We start from the raw sequence: 23,953 nt of genomic DNA, 5'->3' as shown, positions 1-23,953 counted from the left end.
AATAAATAAATAAATAAATAAATATGTAACATATGACAATATAATATATTAAATAGCTTCAAGAACGCGATCATAAATCCCACTGAAATTCTCCGTATCTTTTTGTAAATTAATGCTTTTTCTTTGGTTTTTTATATAGAACATTTCTGCTATTTCTCTTTTTCTCGTTTGTTTTTCTTGATGCAGAATCACAGGAGAATCCCAACGGAACTCATGATCGTTACAAGTCCGATGCAAACTAACAACTGAGTGTGATGTCGTGTCTTTTTTAATGTTATTTTTATGTTCCTTAATACGTTAATATATTTATATGTATATAATTGTTTATAGATTACTTGAAAAGGGCTGCAATGACAGCCGAAACGTTGTAAATTAAACTAATTATTTAAAATAAATTATTGCCAGTCTGGTCGACTTTAAAATTGGAGGAGAGATTTTCATTATTTATTACTGGCGACTCTTAAGGATTATCATTTATTTTATATAATTACATAAACTATAAAAAAAATGTCAACTAAATATTATTTTGTTAACTGAACACATAAAAATATTTAAATTAAAATATAATATATTAAATTAAATCTAACAAAACGTAAGTTGACATATTATTTTACATATGATTAATAATGTTACTATAAGTACATTAATATATATTTTTATTGTGATAAAAATATTAATCAGGTACTTATAAAACTATTGAGTAGCATGATTTTCAGGATAAATTCTAAGAGAAAATTCAGTGTGCTCGCGTGTGAGGCTAATCAAGTAATCGCTCCAACTTAATGACATACCGATGACAGGTAGACGAGACGGGTTGCGAACCACCAGTTTTGAAATAATAGCAACGTGCGTTGAAAACTGACCTTATGTAGATGATGACCCCGTTAGTGCATATCCTTTTCCATCCACGTGGCACGGTGATCGCCGGCGACTGTTGTTGCTGTTGCTGCTGCGTAATCACTGCACTGCCGTTCATTGTCAACACCACCGCGTTATGCTGCACACCGTTACTACCGTTATTGTTATTAGCGTTGACACGCAACGGTGGCTGCTGACGCGCAGCCTGCTGCGCGCACGCACTACCACCACCGGGATGATTGTTGCTCGTCGACAGAGCACCGTCGTGCTGTCCCGGCATCGGCATCGGCACCGGCTGATGACTCTGACTCTCGTCAGGGCTGCTGAGGCTGCTGTAGGTCGTCGACGACTCGTCGGATCGCACCGAATCGCAAGCACCGATCACCGCACTACCGATCTCACCGACCCCGAGAACCGTCGTCGCGCTCGTCGCCGACGAGGAAGCGGCCTGCTGATTATCGAAATTGTCCTGCTGCCGGCCCTTGTCGTCCACAGCCTGTTGCTCGCCGTTTTGAAGCACGATACCGTTGCTACCGGGCGTGGAGGCACCGTAAGCGACGCAAGCGTCGTCCCCGAGGAGATTACCGACGTCCCCGCTGCTCATCCTTGCCGAGTACACGTCGCCGAGCCGCGTCTGATACGTCTTGGAGCCCATCAGATCATCGCTCGAGTCTCCCCCGGTCTCCGGGCCTTGTTTATTCTCCCGCGACGTCATCATCGTCGTCATCGCCGCCGTGGTGCACGTAGTCGATTGCCCCAGATTGGCCTGTCGATACAGCATCGCGTAGTCTTCCTCGTCCTCCTCGTTGACGAGCAGAGAGGAAGAGGCTCGCTTGGACTCGCTGCCATCCGCGCTGCTATTTACCGTCGTTGACGCCGGCGTTGTCGTCGTCGTGGTCGTCGACGCGGTCGTTTCCAGGGACGACTTGAGACGGCAACAGCTTATCGCGGGGCTGGCGACGTTATTCCCTACGTTGACTCCGCCGCCACTGCCGTCGGCGCAGTATACGGCGGTTTTGGCGGGAAAGGTCGTCGCAGCCGCCTGCGCCGTCGCCACCTGCGGCGCCTGCAGAATGCCGGCGTATTGCGTCGTCTGCTGCTGATGCTGCTGCTGCGGCTGCGATTGATAACCGACCGCGATAGCGGCAGCAGCGGTCGCGGCGACATTCTGACCCACCGCCGTGGCGTACGCGAAATTCTCCCCCGACACGTACACTAGAACGCTGTTTTGCTGTATAGCTTGTTGCTGCTGGGGTTGCTGCGACTGCCGCGATTGTTGCCCTTGATGATGTTGCTGATGATGTTGCTGATGATGCTGATGACTCGGGGGAGCAGGGAGCGTGGACGGCTGCTCAGGCTTGCCGGCCATTGTCCAGGTCCAGCAGCGCTGCGGATGACCCCGACGACACCCACGACAACATCACTGGCACAACGTGGCACGTAGCTCGCCTACGTGGAGACACCGGCGACGGGTACTGCCGCATCCTCCGCGGCGCGATCCTCACGCGCTCGACGATGACGATGACCTTTGATGTCGTTTGCCGATGATGATGATGATGCCGTCGTCGTTCCGCGTCCCGTTGTGTTTCTCCGCGTTTCTACACTCGACGTAGCGCGACATAACTCGAAACCGACGCGTGTTTTGGCGTAGGACAACTCTGTCGCTGCCGGTCAATGGCTTTCTTCATCTAACCTCCTCGACGACTCCTTGCGTTTTCTCCTTCTTTTCCTCGTCTTCGTCTCCCCTCCTTCTTCCCTGGAAGGTAGATGCACGGCTCGTCAAAATGTCGCAGCTCGGGATACGTCGACACTCGCGAACGCGATCGAAATTCGAGATGCCGCCATCGAGAATTCTGACGTCCTTCACTTCTAAAAACGCCCGTCGTCTCGCGATGATCCGACGACGCCGAACGCCGAATCCTTTTGCCGCGTCGCGAAGCCGTTACGCGGCATGTTCACTCCGATCGTAAGCAAGGTCGCCGCGACCACTCCTGCCGCCAAGTTCACTCGAAACTCTCATAGCGGCGCGTAGGCGAGCCGCTTGTCTATCGGAGGGAATTACGTCTCCGAGAGAGAGAGAGAGAGAGAGAGCGCAAGGTTTCGCTTGAGCACGATTCAAGGTGACGGTCCACGCCACCCACCAAACTCCCCCTTCCCTCCTACCAATTCGAAAATCGACGAGCAACGGCTCACGAAATCGCACACCCGCGCACTTTCCGCGAAAACTGCGTCGCGAGGAATCTAAAATCGGTATGCGAAGGACGCGATGACAGAAAATACGAGAGTCAACACACCACTACCGATCGTGTCAACGGTCCGAGTCGTGTTTCTTTCACTCACATACGCCGCACTTCGTCTCGTATCGCGTTACATTTCCAAGACGCGCACTCGATTGTGTCATCGGATGTAGGGAGCATTTTCTCGCCGAAGGAACGAACGAATGAACGAACGAGGAAACGACACGTCGCGTTATATATATACATATGTATGTATATATATATATATATATATATATAATTCGAACGTACACACGATTCTCGCGGAGCGTCACGATCCCGCGACCGGGCGGCGAGCCATCTCCCTCGACACTGAACGACTGAACGCGGTTTAATCGCGCCGGACGCGACTCGGCTCGAGTCGCCTGAAGTCGGCGCTCGATCGGTAATATGGCGCGAACGCGCTCGCCGTACGAAACGGGGCGAAAAAAAAATCAACATACACACCGCCGGCGTAACGATTCGGGTTAAATCGCGCACGGACGGACGAACGTCGTGTTATGACGCTGTGTCATCGTCACAGCAGTAGCAGCAGCAGCAGCATCACGACCACCACCACCACCACCGCCACTCTTTTACCACCACCACCATTACCACTGCCTCGTGCCGCGACCACCACTACCAACGACCACTATTACTCTACTACTACTACCACCACTATCATCATCACTACTACTATTACTACGAACTCGGGTTAAGTTAACTAACCCTCTTTGCCGAGCCGAACACCTGCGCGGTCCGCGCTCTCACTTCTCGCTTCTCTCACGTCTCGCTTATATATACATACGTCGGTCGATTATTATTATATATCTCGTGACGGTCGCGCGCGACGCTCGCGACGACTCGCGCCTCCGATTCCGATGGGTTGTCCTTGCGGAAGTAACGCGCGCGATCACTCACCACCGACCGAGAGACAGAGCCCGCGCGGCACCGCCGATCAAAATGCCATGCCTGCCAGATGCTGTGCCGTACTCTACGCTGTTTTTCGCGTAACTGATATTGGAAAAATATGGCTCCCACCGCATACCCAGAAACCTCTGCGACAGCCGACGGCTGTCTCTCGGGGCCACTCGCACGTCACTAAGTACATCGCTAAAAACATCGGCCCGAGCGCATCGCTTCGCGACAGTGGCGTAATCTAGCGGAGAAGACGCGAGTTAACCTCGCGGTCGCACTTACGAGCCCACTTCAAAATATATTATAAAAATTATTACAAAATATAATACAAAATATATTATTCTTCAATCTAAAATCAGCGATGTAATGATAAAAGAATGCATGATCTTTCACAAGTCGGAGAGATGTAAAAATATAGCTGTAAATACTTGTAAACACATTATAAATACAAAAATTAAATATGGATTAATTTAAAGGAACAATTAAAGATTTATAAAATTTGCCAAATAATAATGGCTTTTAGCTATTAAAAATATTTAAACGTAACTCCATACTCTAACTTGTTAATTTTTTTATCCTCACTTGTGATTATTCATATTGTGGTCATTATTCTTTTGCCAATATATATATAAAGTATATGAAACAATAAGATATTCAAGATTCTCGTTTTTCTTATAAAACTTAATTTAGAGTTGAATTATTTTCTCATCTTAAAATTAGAGACTAAACTGGGCCTAATAACACTAAGAATTAAATAATGTAGCATCATAATATATCATGTACAATTAATTTTCGTTAATTTAGAATGAACTAATATAGGAAATTAAGGAAAATTGCACGGGACAAAAGTATATTCGGATACGATGAAAAAGCAAGGAGTTATAGATCTCGCAAAAGCGTAAAATCGATATTTTATAGAGTGTACAGTTTCGAATTTATTTAAGATGTTCAAAAAAAAAGTACTAATCAATCACCAATTTTTCCTATAATAAATAAGATTACAAGAGACATATGTTGCTATTTAGTAAAATTCACTATAGTAACTGCGAGTACACGACCATGTATACAGTAAATTATGTGAATGTAGGGGGTATGTTTCAAAAGTATATTACTTTAATATAGTACAATAGGATTTCAAAATTGTCTAGAACATTTGTTCATGCGCGTTGATGGAGTTACGGTAAAAATAACGGAATAAATTTTTATAGAAATAAATATATGATTGTTATATAAAAGATCCTTACTCTTGAATTTCCATAATTTCCTAATTTTACAATCATCGATTTTATTATAAGGATATACAATAAAATCTTAGCATGAGCTAATGTAAAGAAAAGAGCTGCTAGATCCAATAACATAATTGCACAGAGCTGTTTACGAATACGCGCAATCGTCCACACATACACACGCACACAGGAACCTGATTCTCCATTTTATTTGCATTATTCGCAAACAAAATTGTATATTTCCGTTATTATCGTCTCACGCCAGTATACAAAAACGATTGGAAAAAAATTAAATATCCTATGAATATGGAATAATGTTTTACCCTTCGAAGATCTCTGATACGATCGATGTTATATCATAGCTTTACCTAGATATTTAAAAATTTGTCATTTACACATCGATTGACACATCTCAATATTACTTTTATATGTTCTAAAAAAAGCTGTAAAAAATAAAAATTTTTAAACCGTTCAAAATGTGTGGAGTGATCAAATGCTGTTATTAATATTTGGAGAACCAGAAGCATATATGGATAATTCACAAATTTCAACTAAATATATGTATATAAATTTTAACTCTAATTTTATTTAGCAGCCACTGCTGAGTTGCTGATTATTGGAGCGATATAACTGGTCAAATAGTGAAGAATAATAATGATGTTTAAAAGATACATGACGTATTGCATATAGTAATTAGCTTGTAATTCAGGATTGTACCATAAAATATTACGTTAGATCGCTAAATAAAGTTACTTACCACTGTGTAATGATAAGTACATACTTTTAATGATTCTCTACTTAAGCAAAACTGATGGACTTCACTGAGATGTTTCCCCAGAATTTAAAATATATTTTTTATCTACTTTCAACATAATAATGAAGATTTATCTCTCATTACAATGATGATAATCCATCTATTCAGTTGCAACCTAATCTAATTATCGCGTAAGGAGCTGATTGAAGAATCAATAACTGTAATATATTCACAGTTCTGCGCGTATCCGGACATGAATTATTTCAAGTTCATTTTTGCGTATTGAATAGCTTTCCTATATATCCATCTATGTTATTTCCTTCTTTAACGCGATACGCGAAATCGAGCGAATGGGACAGAAAGTTCGAAATGAAAGAAATGGCTATGTTTATTACAAGATTAATGTAATCAAATTAATGTGTGGCACATTGTACGCGCGATGGACCCCCCTCGTCCTCCTCGTACGCCTGTCTTGTATCTCTCCGCCTCTGCTCCTGCTCAGGATCTAAGTCAGTGAGTAAGCACTCCTCGGCATTGTCCGGAATTATAACCTCTTCTCTCGCTGGTAGACATTGCTCCAGTGTCGGAATAACCGACGGCTCTATGCTCTTCGGAAAATTGACTATAAATTGTATTATGAGCCTACCGTGTGTAAACGGATCCTTATAAATCGGCATGCCCTCGTTCAAGATGCACTTCAAGTCTCCGTGTTTTGTTACAGTGCCAGGGAATGAAGTTATCACTAAATCTCTACCATCCAAAGTACGGATAACTTTCTGAAATCCACATAACGCTTCCACTAATTCTAGTTGCATCCGCATGATCAAATCATTTCTTGAACGCCTGAAAAGTAATTGATCGCAACATATTAATACAATGATTAATTATATTAATAAAGTGCAATAAAATTATTCAATTGTAATAGTACTAACTTGAATACTTCGTGTTCCTTTTCTTCAAGAAGAATAACTATGTCACCAGGTTCTAGATCCGGTTCTTGATCACCTTCACCAGTGAAAACAATCTTTTGGCCATCTACCATGCCTGGATCGACATGGACCTCCAAGATTTTCCTATCTCTAATGGTCTTTCTTCCATTGCAATGCTTGCAACGGTCACGAGGATTGATACGTTCACCCTGACCTTTACAGTCTGAACACATAGTTTGTAAGTGTTGCAACATTCCCGGACCTAATTGCTGAATTTGTACTTGCAGGCCAGAGCCATGACACGTCGTACATTGTTCAACAGAACCCTTCTTTCCACCAACACCTCATCAGAAAATGACGTTTGAAAATTATCTTTTCTACGAATAAAGACAATTACTATTTCTATATAACGCTCACCTTCACATTTCTCACAGATGACATTCTTTTGCAGAGCAAGTTTACGCACAGTTCCCTTGTAAAGTTCTTCCAAGGAAACTGATAATTGATGCATAACATCTTGACCCTTGCGCTCTCTACCTCTTCCCCTACCTCGTCCAAATCCTCCACCAAAGAACATGTCAAAGATATCCATAGGAGATGAGAAACCACTGTTGCCCATACCACCTTCTTTCAAAGCTTGCTCTCCACCTTGATCATAGATACGCTTCTTCTCAGGATTTGATAATACTTCATATGCTTGAGAAATTTGCTTAAACTAAAACATATACAATATTTTATAATTTTTTAATTTTATCACACAAATTAGCAAAAAAATTTTAAATTGAAAACTAAAAAACAAACCCTTTCGCCCTCGTTAGGATTCTTGTCAGGATGATATTTCAAAGCAAGTTTTCTATAGGCCTTCTTCAAATCTTCTTGCGTGCATCCAGGCTTAACACCCAACACGTCATAAAACGTAGTCTCCTTAACCATTTTCACGATGTGTTAAAACCAAGTTATTGTTTTAACAACCTCGCTTCTGCTGATAAAAATAAAAAAAGATATTATATTGCAATAAATTCTCCTATTTTAAACATTAATAATATTAAATACTTTATGTTTGATATAATGATAAATGACTTTCTTTATTAAAAAAAATACTTAAAACACATATTGTTTTTTTCATATATGTATTTTTTTTTTTTTTTATTTTTTTTTTTTATAATAATAAAATGCACATAATTAATTGTCAAATTGTTATCACAATTATATTTACACAAGTGTTCCATGACCAATTAATAAAGTAATATCATGGAAATATGATATACTATTATGTATGACGACTGTATATACTCTATATAAATTGTGACTGTATATACTCTATTCATATTATCGATGACAACAATTCAGTATTGCAACAACACAAGATATAATTCATATGTATGACCAAAAATTGCACGAGTATGCATCCATGTTAGTTTATAATTAATTCATATATTCCTCTCTGTCTTTCGATAAATGCATCCCTTTTTTGTAATGTTATATAATTACGTCAAAGCTTGCATGACACATACAAATTCAAATATAGTCAGATCATGATCATACGTACATAATATAGCCATGAATCAATTATGTGAATTGTGAATATTTAGCATGCGATTCAAGTTCTATTATTTAAGATATACTAGATACAGTAGCAAAAATTATTTCTTAAATAAAATTAAACACATTTGAAGCACACACATATTCAAATTTATTTCTAAATGTATATAAATTTATAAATAACACAAGTCTCTGATAAAATGGAATTTAATAATTTTAAATTGTGTTTCTGTTATATTGAATGAAAATATTGAAAATGTAAAAATCAAAATACAAATATTGCAAAAATATTGCTAATTTCTTCTTTCCTAATTTCAAACATAATTGTTTCATTTTTAAAATTATCGTATAAAAACTTTGTTACGTCATTTATATGAAGAAGAATATCAAAGCTTACAAGAAAAATTTGCCTGCAAATTTCAGGAATATAACGTGTCCATGCGGACTGGCGAGTTTCAAAATGGCGTCTAAATGGTGAGACTGAGAATATACGATTAAATAGATTAGCATTCGGAAAGAAATTAAAAGACGAATTTGTGGCGTGGCGCAACGTCGTGGTCGCCTCCCGAACAAAGAGACGTCTTTACACTTTCTAGACCCTTCTTCGAATGTATAACTAATATCGAGCGTACAAATTGAGTAACGAAATTTCTATAACGAAGTCCATAGCGATTGCTAAATAGCTCGTGAGAATTCTATTAAATATACGATTAAATACATGCAATTTATATAAAAAAGACACGTGTGCCTTCGCGCGCGAGAATGATAAACGAATTTTTCTTCCCCTCTCCCTCTTTCACTCCGGATGTTTCGTCGCGTTGATTAATTGACACGAGTCAGACAGTACTAGCAAGCATGCTAATAGTTGCTGATATCCACCATTTTTTTCCTGTAGAGCCCGTTATTATAATGTATAGTTACTCGCCTTTCGCGTTCGACTTTCGACGATTCGTAACGTTTCGTAATGTTCAACGTTCACGCTCGCACGCAGATATATCGTTGCAACCTTCGGCCGTCCGCTGCAAGCCCCCTCCGTTTCGGAATAAACTGTTAACGCGGCTAAATCGAAAGAAATCACGAGGGGGGACCGTAAACGATGGCGACTCCGAAAAGTTCTAGTCGGGTCTACGCCTCGTGCGAGGACTCGCCAGCCGAAAGAAAAATCGCGAAAGGCCACTGATCGATCGCGCGACTCCGACAGCCAGGTTCGCGTCGTTGTCGTCGTCGTAGTCAAAGCTCCTGATGAAAAATTCACGAGATCCGCGAGAGTTATCGCGAGGACTTACCTGTGTAAACGGCGAGACGGGAGTCGATGGAGAATGACCGCGCACGTTTCGCACCAAGTTCGTTCTTTATACCGTATCTAAGCGATAACGTTTCACGAAGAACTGAACTGCGCTGAACGACCACGTCTCCCACCAATATTGCTTCGTATCCGTTCTCGAAACTTCCTAGGGAAGCGATGGCTCAACGTCGGCCGAGCGCCAATCAGCTGCCGACATGACGTCAACGGTGGCGCCACGCACACGGCAGTGGTCTCTTTCGGAATCGACAAGATTTGAGCGCGCGCTGCTGGTAATATAGTTCGAATCGTTGAAATTCGATGAAGGAAAAGAATGATTTCTATTCTTTGGTAGATGTAAAAAAGCTGCATTTATTTCCTGCGCGATCTCTGACATTTGATCAACAATTTTTGAGAACACGGTCTCATAAATGTCAATTGTATTATAATATATAAGTATTTTAATATATTTTCATGTATTTTAATTAAATAATGTATTAATTTTCATTATATTACATTATATTTAATTATTATATATATGTATTATTTAATTTATGTATTTTAATATATATATGTATATGTTTTAATATATATTAATATTATATATAAGAGAAGTTGGTTTATTTTATTTATTTCTTTATTAATGTTTTTTATGCAATATAATAATAAATATAAAAAGTATTCAAGAAAAAAGAAAATCTTATTATACTGGATTTTTTAACGTAGCGAAAATATAAAAATTAAATATAAAATTTTGTATGTGTTATTTAAAATAGGCGCGTCGAGATCTATGACGTCATGTTGTCATAGATGGCGGAACGCATTTCCGTGTGTGTCTTTTTCTTAAGTGATACGCTAGCCGAGCAAGATGGTATGTAGTTTGTATCGAAAAATTGTGTTGTAATCATTTAATTAAACGTTTAATGTTTAATGAAATATTTGATAATGACGTCCGATAAAGTATATGTCATGTATATAACGTTTGAAAAGTACCGATTGTAAATTCAATATTAATAGCAAATGTGCCCGAACATACATAACCTAATACATGAATTTAGCTACTTATAATTTTTCTTTTAAGCCGCCTTATTCAATAATAATTTAAAAAATTACATTAGTCAGAACGTTTTGCATTATTTGTCGATAAAATTTATATAAAATTCTTTCATATAACTAGATATATGAAACTTTCAACAATGAATAACCTAATTTGCTTAATTGTCATGTTTTGATTACAGACTGAAGGTACCGCTACCATTAGAACGAGAAAGTTCATGACCAATCGGCTTTTATGCCGTAAACAAATGGTGAGTGTATAAACAATATACATTTTTATCATCCAATTGAGATATGGATTGCAAGCATTGTATGTACAAATACATGTATATTTATTACAAATTTATACACGGATTCATCTTTCACTTTATAGGTCGTGGACGTAATCCATCCTGGTCAACCATCGGTTCGTAAAACCGAAATACGTGAAAAATTAGCCAAAATGTACAAAGTAACTCCTGATGTTGTCTTTGTCTTTGGCTTTCAAACTAATTTTGGCGGTGGTAAATCTACTGGATTTGCTCTTATCTATGACACTTTGGACTTTGCAAAGAAATTTGAACCTAAATATAGGTTAGCAAGGCATGGTCTTTTTGAAAAACAAAAGCAAACCAGAAAACAGCGTAAAGAACGCAAGAACAGAATGAAGAAAGTTAGAGGTACTAAGAAGAGTAAAGTAGGAGCTGCATCTAAAAAGGTAAGTAAAGTAATGTAAAAAAATATATATATATATATATTATGTATAAGCATATGTCTTGCTCTTTTACTTGAATATGCATATATAATTTTAAAAATACTTCTTTTTTTCTTTCTTATTAAAAATCTTGATATAAAAACTTACTTTATGCATGTTGAAACAATGATTTTTTCAAATGACAGGAGCTTTGGCTTTAATTGTATATTCTATCTGGTATGGGAATTTTTATTCAAATAATCCTAATAGATCAATTATCATGTTCAATGAAAATTAATATATTTTCATTGGTATATTCATAAAATGTTCTTTACATGAAATTACTAATATATTGAATAAATAAGTTTATTGATAAATTTACACATATATTTATATAAAAACTTAAATTCAAGATTTTTAAAGTTAAATTAGTTTGTTACTTTTATTGATATTATAGTTTCTTATTCATCTCACAAAACAATTGTATATAATGTGTAATATTTAAAGAACTATAAGAATGATAATCGAAGAAATATATATAAAAAAATAAAACAATAATAGCATACATAATTTTATAATAATTAATCATATGGGCAAATTCTCAAAAATAACATTTTCTTTGGTCTGATCTATCTATTATGCATGCTATAGTAGTATACACTTATTATTCACATTCTAGGGAAGGAAGTAGACAAATGATCATCATTTGCACTACATATTTCTGGAGAGGGAATATCTTTTTGCTTAATCAGGGTTAGCATGCATATCTTTAAGTTTCAAAATACTTTTGTTCTTTGCTAATTGTATGAACATACTGATAATTTTTTGGTACTCATAGATATATATAATTTTATCATTGTAAATTATTTGTTGAACCACTAATCATATAATTCTAATATATTTCATTTGTGCACACACTTATATAACATATATAGAGATATATATAGAAATGTATATGTCTGCCTAGTGTGTTAATATATTATTACATTTTTATATAAAAATAACATATTTGCTTATGCTTTAAATGTTGATAACAATTGTGCTATACATTATGTAGATTTAAAGAAATTCAGTAGTATTTGCATTTTGTTCTATCTACTTAATTCAAAATTTACGTTCAATGTGTTATAATATCAAAAATTAAATTAACATTAAATTTTTATTATAAAAAACAACTTTTCTAAAAAAAAATAATAATTAGAATGTTATAATTATTCTTACACAAAGAAAAATGTTGATATAAATTAATTACAATTATAACATAGTTGTATACAATTCTAACAAAGTAATAAATTTTATTTTATTTCAAGATACATTTTGTATCATATGCATTCTATATGCATATATGCATCCTATGAAAGAAAATTATAAAAATCACTAATATTTGAATAAGGTGTTTTAATATAGAATTATATTTAATGCCATGCTAGTGGGTATTATATATTTAATATTTAATTAACATGTTTATTTTATTGAATTAATGATTTATGCGTTACTCAAAGATGTATGCTATATCATATTTTTACAGAAAAATGTGTGTTTATTAAATATGTATATTAACAAATATAAAAGTTTATTACTATGCATGTTAAACAATTTAAATAAGAGATGAAATATTCTATTAATTTGGACACAAAATATTTTTTTTTATATTACAGTAAAACCACGAGCTATTATGAAGACCTCAATCATCGTCGACGTAAAAGTTATTATAATATTGTACTATGGAATATAGTTGTAATTATAATAAATTTTGCGGAGTGAACATAAGTATTCTTTTTGATAAAAATTGAATTGTCGCATTTTAATTATATTAGAAAAAGTAATGTAAAATACTGTTTTCTATATTAAATGAACGCGTCATTATCCTTATAAAATAATAATCCAAATCACACATTATTTCCACGTCAAATGACTGACTCTATCGTGAAATTTTATTTTTTCTTATATATCTTTTTATACATACTAAATTTATGTTAAAATTTAAGCAATTTTGAAATAATTTTTTTGTATAGTAAAAAATTATTTTTTTCTATTAATTTTTCCTGTCATATATTAATATTTTCAAATTAATTACATTGAAGTATATTCACAATAGGCTCATTTTTATATTTATTAAGTGAACAAAATTGAATCATCTCATAAATGTAATCTTGAAATCGAGTTTTAAAACATTATAACTTCAGCAGATGCTGGACGAGGCTTTTTTGTAGAACGTGTATTGACAGTCTCGTTATCTTCTATTCTCTTATTGAGAACAGGTAAAATTAATTCGGTAGATGTTATAGGTAATTCAGTGGTAGTACTAATTACAGTTTCTTCGGTTGTTGCCGCAGGTGATTCAGTGACAGTTATTGTAGATTCGATAGATGTTACAACTGATTCAGTAGAATTCAACATTGTCTCACTGGATGGTATAATTGATTCAGTAGAAGTCACCGCAGATTCGGAAGAAGTCATTGCAGATTCGGAAGTAGTTATTGCAGATTCGGTGGAAGTTACTACAGATTCAGTGGACGAAACAGTTGATTCGATAAAAACCGTTGTTGTTTCCATAGATATTAAGGTTGATTCGGTAGATATCGTAATTGATTCACTGTTTGTTACAATTGATTCAGTAGAAGTTAGAATTTCATCAGTCGATGTTGCAATCGGCTCTGCGGAAGTTGCAGTTGATTGAGTGGTAAGTGGATTCGGTTCAGCAAGATTTATAGTAGACTCAGTTGAGATTGATTCAGTCTGTGCAACAGTTTGGGATGTCTGTTGTCTTGGTGTAGTCCATTCAATCGGCCTAGTCGTTGGAAGTTGCGTGACTGCTGGAATCTCGAGTTCACGTACGTTAGGTGTCCAATCGATTCCAAACATGGGAGGCGATGGGAGATTTGGCATCAGAGGTCTCATATCCCACTCATCTGAATCGCTATCTGGACTGTAGTTATTGCCTGTAACTTTCCGGATGATGTACCAGTTACCAACTCGAACACCCCAATCTTGTTTTGGGTCCAAGGATATGCTAGCTAATATAAAAAATTGATAATAGGAATGTTAAATCAAGATCGTCTTCTCAAGAAATTGCTTGGAACTGTACAACTGTAGAGATCTAAGGAAAGAATTGATACTATACGCGATGTTAATTGCATTTCCTGTACGACTGTCGAAATCACGATACTTCCAATTATGTTCCGTAGCGAAGCATAAACACATGATTTAACATTCAGCTCGACGTGAATTTCAGCCTTATGATGTAATGAGTTAAAAGGAAACACTACATATTCTAACTCGAAATTTAACATGATTGAAATTATATATACTTACACAAATCCAAGAATAAGCCTGGATAACCCGGTATTTTATTTCCTATAGTTTTATCGATGTTCAAAATATCCTGCGGTGAAAAAGTCGGTGTTGGACCGTCATTACCAAACCACTCTTGCCATTTTCCCACGATTCGATCCTTGAGTATTCTGAACCAATCTCGTATTGTTTCTCCGAATCCAGCTGATCGATGTCCACTATGTAAAGCTGTACCATCTGTGATAAACGCTTGCATTGAATAGATTGTCAAAAGTTTTATAATAGCAGGATTGGTTCTTATTAATTATCATGTATCTACAAGCACACACAAAAACAGAGTAATTTCAAATCATTATAACATGGAACGTTTCCAATTTTCATAATGTTAAAAACAAAACGGCATGATGTAGAAAACTAAAAAGTATTTTGTATTAATTATGAAGCTTATTAATACTTGCAAATTTAATGTGTCGATTAAAAATATTGAATAATTTTAGTTAACAACTTGAATGCACTCAACGATACAATTTTATTATTAGAAATTATATCACTATCTTTTTATTATAATTGAAAGAAAGAGTATAGAAGGTTGAATCTATCATTTTAAAGATTCAGAGACTTAATCTACGTTTAATATGTTTAATATTAATATTGATTATCTTAATGTTGCACTGGTTTTTCAGTTTTCTCCTATACACAATCAAGTTAACGTAAACGATTGTTTACACTATGTACAACCTCTATCGAAAATTGGTATCGGCGTGGCGAGTTGACAGGTGAGGAGCAACAGCAATACGCCAAGTGATTGCATTTTGCAACCGGACAAACAACATCACTCTGCGTGCAGGTAGAAGCGCGTGTGGCTTTATATGTCCTCTGACGGAAGTTGCATAGCATGACGATCTCGTTAGTATCACAATTTTATCGGGAATCAAATTATATTCTTGCAATAATATCGTTAAATAGCATCAGCCTTGTTCGTCCTGATCCTGATCTACACGGTTGACCTCCGCGTTATTTCTATAATATATAACTTATACTGGGGAATCCAACAAATTCATACATAACACGTGATGTGCAGCAAGAGGGACACTCACTTATTCCGCGAACCAACAGCTGTAGTACCATGCTATTGTATCATGTTACGTATGAATACAAATTACATACGCTTATATGTGCGATTACTCATAAGTTGGACCTGGCTAGCCTCAAACGGGCTATCAAATGTAATTGCATTGCGAACTGTTAAAAACTTATAGTTTACACAATTTATACATTTTTATTATGCATTTGTCCGTGCATCTAACGTTAGAAAAACATTATTGCATTTAATATGTGCTAAATTGTTATTCTTCTATCAATGCAAGCCAAGAAAAATAACAATTTGATAATATTCTATAAAAGATTTACAATTGACATACGTAGCACAATAAGAAATACAGGTTTTTTTATAATTATTGTTCAGCTAAACTTTAGTTTATGTCAAATTTGAATAAATTATATGGATATGAGGTAAATTAGGAAAATAATTATATACAAGTAGTTACGAATATTCCCCGGGGTGCATTATATAAGCGTATATTTGAGCGCAATAATATATATAATATACTTATGAAACATGTTCGGTAGAATGTTAGTTGGTATAAAATATAATTTACAATTCATTTATTCTGTCAGAATTGTTGATGCACTTATTAGCATAAAGTTCCAAGAAGGAAGACCGAAATTAGAACTTGAAGAGATGCATTTTTCTCAACCATTTGTACATTGTTATCGATAGGAAACTTTAGGTGGTGAAGTACCTAGCCAAAGTATATAGATGAGTATAGAAGCACGGTTCTCGGTACCCCGGGATTACACGAGCTGGGATACTTGCGTATATAGTGAGTACCCCAGCCATTTGCATTCCAGAGAATAATAGTACCAAATAGTACTGTCAATATCGAAGGTAATACAAATGATACTGCACTGCTAACAGCTGTAACATAATAGCAAAGAATATAGATCATCTATATTCTTTGCCCGAGCTACCAAAAACCGTGCTTCTATATTTGTCTATATTCTTTGACCTAGCACTCTAGACTCGCTAGTTTTTCAGGTACTAGCCCTACAAACATAATTGGCTGAAACAAAGCTATTTGGTCTGCTCCATGCCAGATACAAAAGTAGACTCATCCAGAGCGGTTGAAAATGCTACATTTGCAACTCTTATTATCTTTTGCTTTTATATTTCTCGAATGTTAAAGTCTTTTAAACTGTTTTTACTTAACTACGCATTGTCTAGCGTCTAAGAATTCTCTATAGTGCGCATGAGTCTGCTGCAAAGACAATGGACACCGACGCTACACGACACTTCATTCAGAATCCAGATGCAGTCTGCCTGCGTCATACAGCAGCGTACCAAATCAATCGTGGTTCATCAAAGCATCAGGTAAATGATTTTAATGATAAATTATAGATATATTATAAGTACAGAGTACAGTGAATTGCATCGATAGGACGATAATTTTTATATATATTATACATATTATACCTATGAATCGCAAGTTTTGTACAAACTGCAATACACTTGGATATGTGTGTGGTTGGGTTATGTTATATGGTTACATAACAGCTGATTGCATTTCAATAAATAAATCGTATTGCGCAGGAAAGAAAGTCTGTCTATATATTAATACATATACGAATAGTACATAAGAAATAAAATAGAATATATATAAAATTCTACAAAAATTTTAGCTTATCTCCAAACATGGACTCGTCCAAGATACTCGAGTCTGCATCACCCAATCACATAGTAGCATACAGTGACGGAACAATAACTGTAAACGCCCATCACTTTTTAAAAATTTGCCACTGAAATGTTTTTTAATGTCTATATTTTTTAGTCACAAAATAGATAACGATTTGTGTGTAAGAATATTTGTAACGTTTACATAATTTATTTGTGTTTTTGATGATGTACATTTGAAGAAATTATTTACAAAGTTCTTACAGATATGATCAATACCTTATCCTATGTTTTATCCCACTAATATTGATATGGCAGTATTATAAATCAAACAAGATGATATATCTCTGGTCCTTTAATTAGTATTTAATAGCATTTCATGATAAAACTTTGTGATAGATTTTTAGCAATTTTTACATATATATTTACAGTACATAACTATTAAACGATATATTGCCTAGCTTAAACATAGCTGAAACATGGAACTATGTTGTTTAAGCAAATTTTCGAGTAATAAATTCTGCTTGATTTTAAACATTGTTAAACAAATTATGGAAAATTCATCTAATTATACAATTTATATAACAAACGAAACTGAATAAGAAACATTGCTTTAATAAAGGATTAAGTCAATCAGATTGAAATTGTTCTTAACAGTTACCTTGGACAGATTGAAATATATCTACAGCTTTATAAGATTGAATTGTATTTTTGTTAAATTCTTTATTGATTATCTACGTCTACGTACTATAGCGCCTCTTTTCTCTGCATAAAGTGTCTTCTCTTAAATCAATGTTTGGGAACATGCATGTATAACTGGTAGTGTACTATCAACTGACAAAAACCCAAGATTCACCACATATGTCGAATCGTATGATTTTCATGAATGATAATCTTAATTTTTTATTCGATATTCCATTAATAATTTCTAACAAAAACCTGAAAAAATTCTATTACATCAACATTTTGCTAACTTGTTCGTACAATTTGATATCTGGACTTTAGGATAATGTAGAATCTATCAATTAAAATGTGATATAAGAATGCAGAAATTATACTTTTAGGGAAACCTCATTCTGCTAATTTCAATAATTATAACATTTTAATTTCCATCTCTTTCTAATAAAATTTAACAATTATTGACTATGTCACAATCTCTCGATATCAGGATATATGGAAATTAGGGATATTAAAGAAAGTTTTTTTATAAATAATGAAATTAATTGATCGTTGTAAACAACTAATTGTGTGATTATAAAAAAATATTCAATATGAATGACGATTAATCAATTAATATCTTATTAATTTGGATCAGTTTGTGCACTTTGATTCTACACTCCACATGTTGTACCTATCTTTCTTCCTTCATCAAAGCCTAAATATATTTGCTATAGGCAATATATTTAATTTAATAAGCATAAACTGAACAAAAGTATGTGTTATCAAAGCAAGAAGGCTTTATTACTGCATCATGTTATATGGCATCGGTGCCCTTTGGGTCAGTACCGCATCCAGCACTGTTCAGCAGCATCACCAGTTCGCGAGTGGCCATCATGCTAGTGGTTGAGGTTGGGCCGGGTTAAAACGTTCAGCACAAATGCGTCCCTCTTTGTCCGTTGTGGATGTGAATATACACAGTACGAGTAGGTACGAGGAGAAAACAATAGAGAATCGTAACGCAACAAAGGGATATTGCAAGCTCTCATAGCAATCTAGTGTTGAATAGTGTAGAGTGTAGAGAAAAAGGGTATGCAGAGTTTTTAGTAGATGGGAAAAAGACGCTCTGGCAAGGCTAAGAGTTGCGAATAGACAACATTGTGCCAACGAGTTATTGGAATACTAAAACTCAAAACGTGTCTTCACAGATTGTACCCTGTCTCGGAATGACAGACATCAGCATCCACGGAGACAAGAATGATGTGACTGATTACACGACGCCGTCACTATCACCTCCTCTTCCCATTGATTTCGAAATTCATTGCAAGCCAGAACCATGTTCCAGCATACTGAATTCGACTAATGAAGACCCATCGGAGTTTGTAAGTTGAGAGAATTTTATGTAATAAGTATTATTATATCGAGCAATTTTATACACCGTGTATGTTGCATCAAAATCAAAATATATTTAATTTTTAACAAGTGTTTATTATATCTTTAAAAAGGAATACCTGAAAAAGCTACTTTTGCCGAAATTGGTAACCTATATTTTGCCGCGCTTTTCTTATTGTGTTGATTAATCATTTTAATCAAATAAAATATTTTGTATTAATACAGCTGATATTGCATAAATGATTTTCAATAAATAAATAATTAATTGTAATTAATTTTTTTACTGGGGAAATTTAAATAACATTTTTTGGTTATATTGGTTATCTTTTGATTATATGTTTTGTATATATTTTTTGTTATATTATAATTTAACTTAAATAAATTTAATTATAATTTAACTATCTGCTAAAAGAGTTTTCTTTATTTAATTTTATATTAATATTAGAAAAATTATGTATTTGGAAATAATGTATTTTATTTTATTATAGGTTGATCTCTCAACATTGCACATTCCAATATCTATACCAGCGATAACAAATCCAATTGTTTTGTTAGAAAGATGTGACAACATTTGGAAGACATTACAATTGATAAAGGTTGTTCAAACTAAAAAACCAGCAGAAATCAATGATGACACTGAAGAAGATAAAGAGGAAAAAGTACAACATTCAAATAAAATTAAACATCATGTATCATATAGAAGACAGAACCAATCTACATTGAGAAGTTATAATACAGCATCAATACCTTTTAAATTTTCTGTCCAAAGAACAAAAAGAGTATATCCTTGCACTACATGTGGCAAGCAATACATGGAAATGCGATCCTTAAGAAACCATACAGAAAGAGTACATGGGATTATTATTCCATACGTCAGACGTAAAGGTGTAAAAAAAAATTCACATTTATCCAACAAAAAGGACATCGACAATGGTAATCCAGTTACTTTACTTAATAAAGAAAGTAATAATTTTGAAAATCCTAATAATGACAAAGATCCACATGGAAAAATTACTGCAAAAACAAAACTTGTTAATACTGAAACTGTTGCTTCGCGACCTACAGTAAGGAAGTTTGTCAAATGCACATTATGTCAACAGAAAGTAATATCTCTAAGAAAACATTTAATTCATTATCATAAAATTGGTGGTTCTTCAAGTGTGGTGGAACAACTACAATCTTCATTATTGATTGAGAATGGAGCATCATCTAAAGATAAAAATGCTACATTAGAAGATATATCCTCTAAGAAATCTCCACAATCTGCTAACAATAAGATGAATACGCAAGATGGATTTCGCATAATGGATAATGAAGCTGATACTCGTAAAACATCTCAAGTTAAGAGAAAACGAAAATATACATTTTCTTATACAAATGCAAAGAAGAGATCTAAGTTAAGTCAGAAAAAGAATAATGAGTATGTATTTACTCGACATAAGCCTGCAGTAACACAGGAACACGCATCTGTAAATGATACCTCATACAAATGTGACATTTGTTTAGGAATATATGCAAGTGATCGTAGTTTGTACAAACATCAACGGAATCACATTTTTCGTGGAGAAACTAAAGAAAATTTTCACAATGTCAAATGTAGATATCTTAATTCACCATTTAATAAAAATTACAAATTATTACAATCTTCCACATCAAGTCATACAACTACAAACAACATTAACAATAGTGTCAATAAGGATTTACAATTAAATAACTCTAAGCGTAAAACATTTAAACGCAACAGAAAGGTTTCCAAGATTAATCAAGCACTCTACAATAGAAAAACAGACAATAATGAATTTATTTGTGTATGTGGAAGATTATTTCGAAATCCTCATACTTTGTTCATTCATAAACAAAGCTGTGAATTATTTAAACAGGAAGATACAACATCGCAGCATGCTACAAGTATTAATAGTGATTCTGGAAGTGGTATTAGTATAACGATAAAGAAGCTAAATAATTCTTATGAGATTGTTGGTAAAGACAATAATGAAAATAAATTCAAAAAATCTGAAATTTATTTTAAAGAAAACAATTTGTCAACATTTAACAGATTTGATCGCACCAAAGAGTCTGTTAATTTATTCACTAAACGAGGAGAAGGACCAGATAATTCTGGATTATTTAATTACAGTAAAGATCATAGCTTTTTGAAGTTACATGTTACAGATGAAGATGTAATTATTGATGTTGAAGATGATGAACAAATTGAATTTGATAAAAATAATACATCAAAACAAATTATTACGCAAGATGATAAAAGATATATGTTAAAGGAGCAAGATAATATACAAAATTTAAGAAATGAACAAGTTCTTGATAAAAATCGCACATTGAAACAAATGTGTCAAAACGTTCTAGAAAATAATAGTCTTAAAAACAATCAGTTTGAAGATCAGGAAATACACCAGGAAGATGTCAAGATTAAACGTCGGAAAATTCATCAGGAAAATAAGAGAAAGTTACGGTCTTCAAATAAACGATGTCGAAATACTGAAAAAAAGTTTGATAATTTGAACGATAAAACAGAGGTTTGTATGACGAAATTTGATCCATTATCATTATGTGGATATTGTAATGAAGAGTTTCAGACAATTAACTCATACCATAATCATCAGTGTATTGTTAAAGTGGGAAAACCATTTGATGAATTTTCATTAGAGTTATTATGTTTCTATTGTGGAGATGTATTAACTAATTTCAATGAGTATGATAAGCATATAAGAGTCAAACATTTTGGTAATGCATATCATTGTTACTTATGTATTGAAGAATTCTTGAACGATAAAGCGCGATTACAACATATACATTTGGAACATAACAATATGTCTTGCAGATTTTGTAATGAAAAAATTTCTTTTAGAGTCAAAGCTTTACATGAAGGTTATCATTTAGGTTTTGGTTTTCCCTGTCATAAATGTAAAAAAAGTTATACGAATGAAAAGAATCTTTCCTATCATAACTATAAAATACATCCAAAGACTGATTATCAAAAAACTTGTACCATATGCTTAAAGACTGTAAAAATTCGAGGTTTGCGCATTCATATGGCTACACATAAACTTAATTCTTGTTATTTTTGCGGTAAGCTGTTTTCTAACAGGACAGGTTTAGAGTTCCACACCATGATGCATCATGGTACACAGTCTAAATTAAAGTGTAATGTCTGTGGTACACGTTTCTTCACTAAGAAACAGCTCGAGAAACATGCAAATGTAGATGGCTGTAATAGTGGCATGCAAGGAATGAAAAATGGAAATATAGCAGCATATTATTAAAAATATTTTTTGTTTAAAGATAGTAGTATAAACATCAAATAGAGTAATGCGAAAATTAATATCAGACATAAATTAAAAATCTTGCATCTCGAATTGTTTTAAATTTAGTAGAGATAAGAAATTTTTATGCGTTATAATTAAATTTATTATATATGTATATGTGTATAATCAAATTCGTATTTTATTATATAGTCAATGTATGCGCGTTATATCAATTAATGCGTATACATGTAAAATAAAAAATGCACACATGTTTCATTATCTTAATGTATAAGACATGGGTGATACTATGTGAAAGCACCTGTAACTTGTCATATGTTCCATAACGTTCTATACAATATATAAACGGCTTATGAACAGATATTTTCGCATTCTACTACATTCTTACATGTCTGTTGTATCGTTTGTGTAATATTAATATCTTTAAAAATGTTGCAAACTAATTCTTTGTCTTAAAATAAATTTCTTACAAACGTGTTTGTTTTATATCGAATTAATTAAAGCTGTTTTTAGTATATCTTCTATGTTATCTTTTAATTACCGGTATTGTTCTATAAGATGATAATATACACAAATGATATTTTCAATTAGATTTACCTATGCTAATATTTTATATACAGTTGTACAGGAATTAAGGGTATAGGAATCTACTTGTAAATGACATATTTTATCATTTATTAAAAAATAATAAAACATACGTATATAATATTTCCATTAAATGTATATTAATATTAACATTATATTTTCATTATTGATAAGAAGATGAATAAGCGACAACAGAAAATATCGTTATTAACCTGTTTAACAACACCCTTACAGAAAATGTGTTATTTGTATATTGTTCATTTTTAAACGTGTTATTTGTGAAAGTCATAATAAACCAAAAGAGTATAATCTTGTATGTAAAAGATATCACATTATTTTATATATACATATATTCTTTTTTAAGATCTGCATCAAATTTTATATTGTAAGTTTTATATTACGTTATATGTAATAATAGCGTGATAGTGAAGTTAATTTTATTTATTATATTTGTACATTAAACAATATTGTATATCTTAAACATGTATGTACTTTTATAGTATGTATATATTGTTAAATT

The 23,953-nt window shown here is 34.1% G+C and overlaps 5 protein-coding genes across 20 annotated transcripts in view; 2 read left to right on the top strand and 3 right to left on the bottom strand.

The window, feature by feature from the left end:
* Positions 1–4,282, bottom strand: part of LOC114931478 (uncharacterized) — a 201,331-nt gene extending 197,049 nt beyond the window's left edge. For 2 of the 5 annotated variants that reach the window (XM_085483797.1, XM_085483796.1), the window contains exon 1: positions 864–4,279. In XM_085483797.1, the coding sequence (XP_085339923.1) occupies positions 864–2,227 (1,364 nt within the window). In that variant the 5' untranslated portion in view covers positions 2,228–4,279. Of the gene's footprint in view, positions 1–863 lie in introns of all 5 variants that reach the window. The other 3 variants (XM_085483794.1, XM_085483795.1, XM_029303535.2) reach the window with 3 other exon arrangements.
* Positions 4,283–4,941: 659 nt separating this feature from the next.
* On the bottom strand, positions 4,942–9,961 carry Droj2 (DnaJ heat shock protein family (Hsp40) member A4-like). Of its 5 annotated transcripts, none has more exons than XM_029303536.2 (5): positions 9,769–9,961; positions 7,742–7,922; positions 7,358–7,655; positions 6,944–7,283; positions 4,942–6,854 (listed from the first exon to the last, which is right to left on the bottom strand). In XM_029303536.2, exons 2-5 carry the CDS (start codon positions 7,871–7,873, stop codon positions 6,425–6,427), a joined length of 1,200 nt encoding a protein of 399 aa, XP_029159369.1. In that variant the 5' UTR covers positions 7,874–7,922; positions 9,769–9,961; the 3' UTR covers positions 4,942–6,424. The 5 variants fall into 5 exon arrangements, with proteins under 5 accessions (XP_029159369.1, XP_029159370.1, XP_029159373.1 ...); XM_029303537.2 differs by having other exon boundaries at positions 7,742–7,919; XM_029303540.2 differs by lacking the exon at positions 9,769–9,961 and adding an exon at positions 9,408–9,704 and having other exon boundaries at positions 7,742–7,919.
* Positions 9,962–10,550: 589 nt separating this feature from the next.
* On the top strand, positions 10,551–13,263 carry RpS24 (ribosomal protein S24). 4 transcript variants are annotated; one of them, XR_014924935.1, is made up of 5 exons: positions 10,695–10,724; positions 11,003–11,071; positions 11,194–11,517; positions 12,173–12,246; positions 13,152–13,263. XR_014924935.1 is itself a non-coding variant. In XM_085483801.1 (4 exons), the coding sequence occupies exons 1-4, from the start codon at positions 10,695–10,697 to the stop codon at positions 13,152–13,154; spliced, it is 426 nt and encodes a 141-aa protein (XP_085339927.1). In that variant the 3' UTR covers positions 13,155–13,263. The 4 variants fall into 4 exon arrangements, 3 of the variants coding, with proteins under 3 accessions (XP_029159374.1, XP_085339927.1, XP_085339926.1); XM_085483801.1 differs by lacking the exon at positions 12,173–12,246; XM_029303541.1 differs by lacking the exons at positions 10,695–10,724; positions 12,173–12,246; positions 13,152–13,263 and adding an exon at positions 10,551–10,635 and having other exon boundaries at positions 11,194–11,550.
* LOC114931441 (uncharacterized) lies at positions 13,013–15,656 on the bottom strand. 3 transcript variants are annotated; one of them, XM_029303474.2, is made up of 3 exons: positions 15,526–15,656; positions 14,809–15,024; positions 13,013–14,510 (listed from the first exon to the last, which is right to left on the bottom strand). In XM_029303474.2, exons 1-3 carry the CDS (start codon positions 15,596–15,598, stop codon positions 13,660–13,662), a joined length of 1,140 nt encoding a protein of 379 aa, XP_029159307.1. In that variant the 5' UTR covers positions 15,599–15,656; the 3' UTR covers positions 13,013–13,659. The 3 variants fall into 3 exon arrangements, with proteins under 3 accessions (XP_029159307.1, XP_029159310.1, XP_029159311.1); XM_029303477.2 differs by having other exon boundaries at positions 13,013–14,441; XM_029303478.2 differs by having other exon boundaries at positions 13,013–14,435.
* On the top strand, positions 15,434–23,209 carry LOC114931439 (uncharacterized). 3 transcript variants are annotated; one of them, XM_085483799.1, is made up of 4 exons: positions 17,153–17,218; positions 17,527–19,165; positions 19,384–19,557; positions 20,056–23,209. In XM_085483799.1, exons 3-4 carry the CDS (start codon positions 19,402–19,404, stop codon positions 22,846–22,848), a joined length of 2,949 nt encoding a protein of 982 aa, XP_085339925.1. In that variant the 5' UTR covers positions 17,153–17,218; positions 17,527–19,165; positions 19,384–19,401; the 3' UTR covers positions 22,849–23,209. The 3 variants fall into 3 exon arrangements, with proteins under 3 accessions (XP_029159303.1, XP_085339925.1, XP_085339924.1); XM_085483798.1 differs by having other exon boundaries at positions 17,527–19,265; XM_029303470.2 differs by lacking the exon at positions 17,527–19,165 and having other exon boundaries at positions 15,434–17,218.
* The last annotated feature ends 744 nt before the right edge of the window (positions 23,210–23,953 follow it).

Source organism: Nylanderia fulva, unplaced genomic scaffold (assembly GCF_048542155.1).
Source record: "Nylanderia fulva isolate GAGA-0341 unplaced genomic scaffold, ASM4854215v1 Scaffold27, whole genome shotgun sequence".
NCBI lineage: Eukaryota > Metazoa > Arthropoda > Insecta > Hymenoptera > Formicidae > Nylanderia > Nylanderia fulva.
Note: the sequence above shows the minus strand (reverse complement) of the source record. Positions and strands in the feature narration are given on the sequence as shown.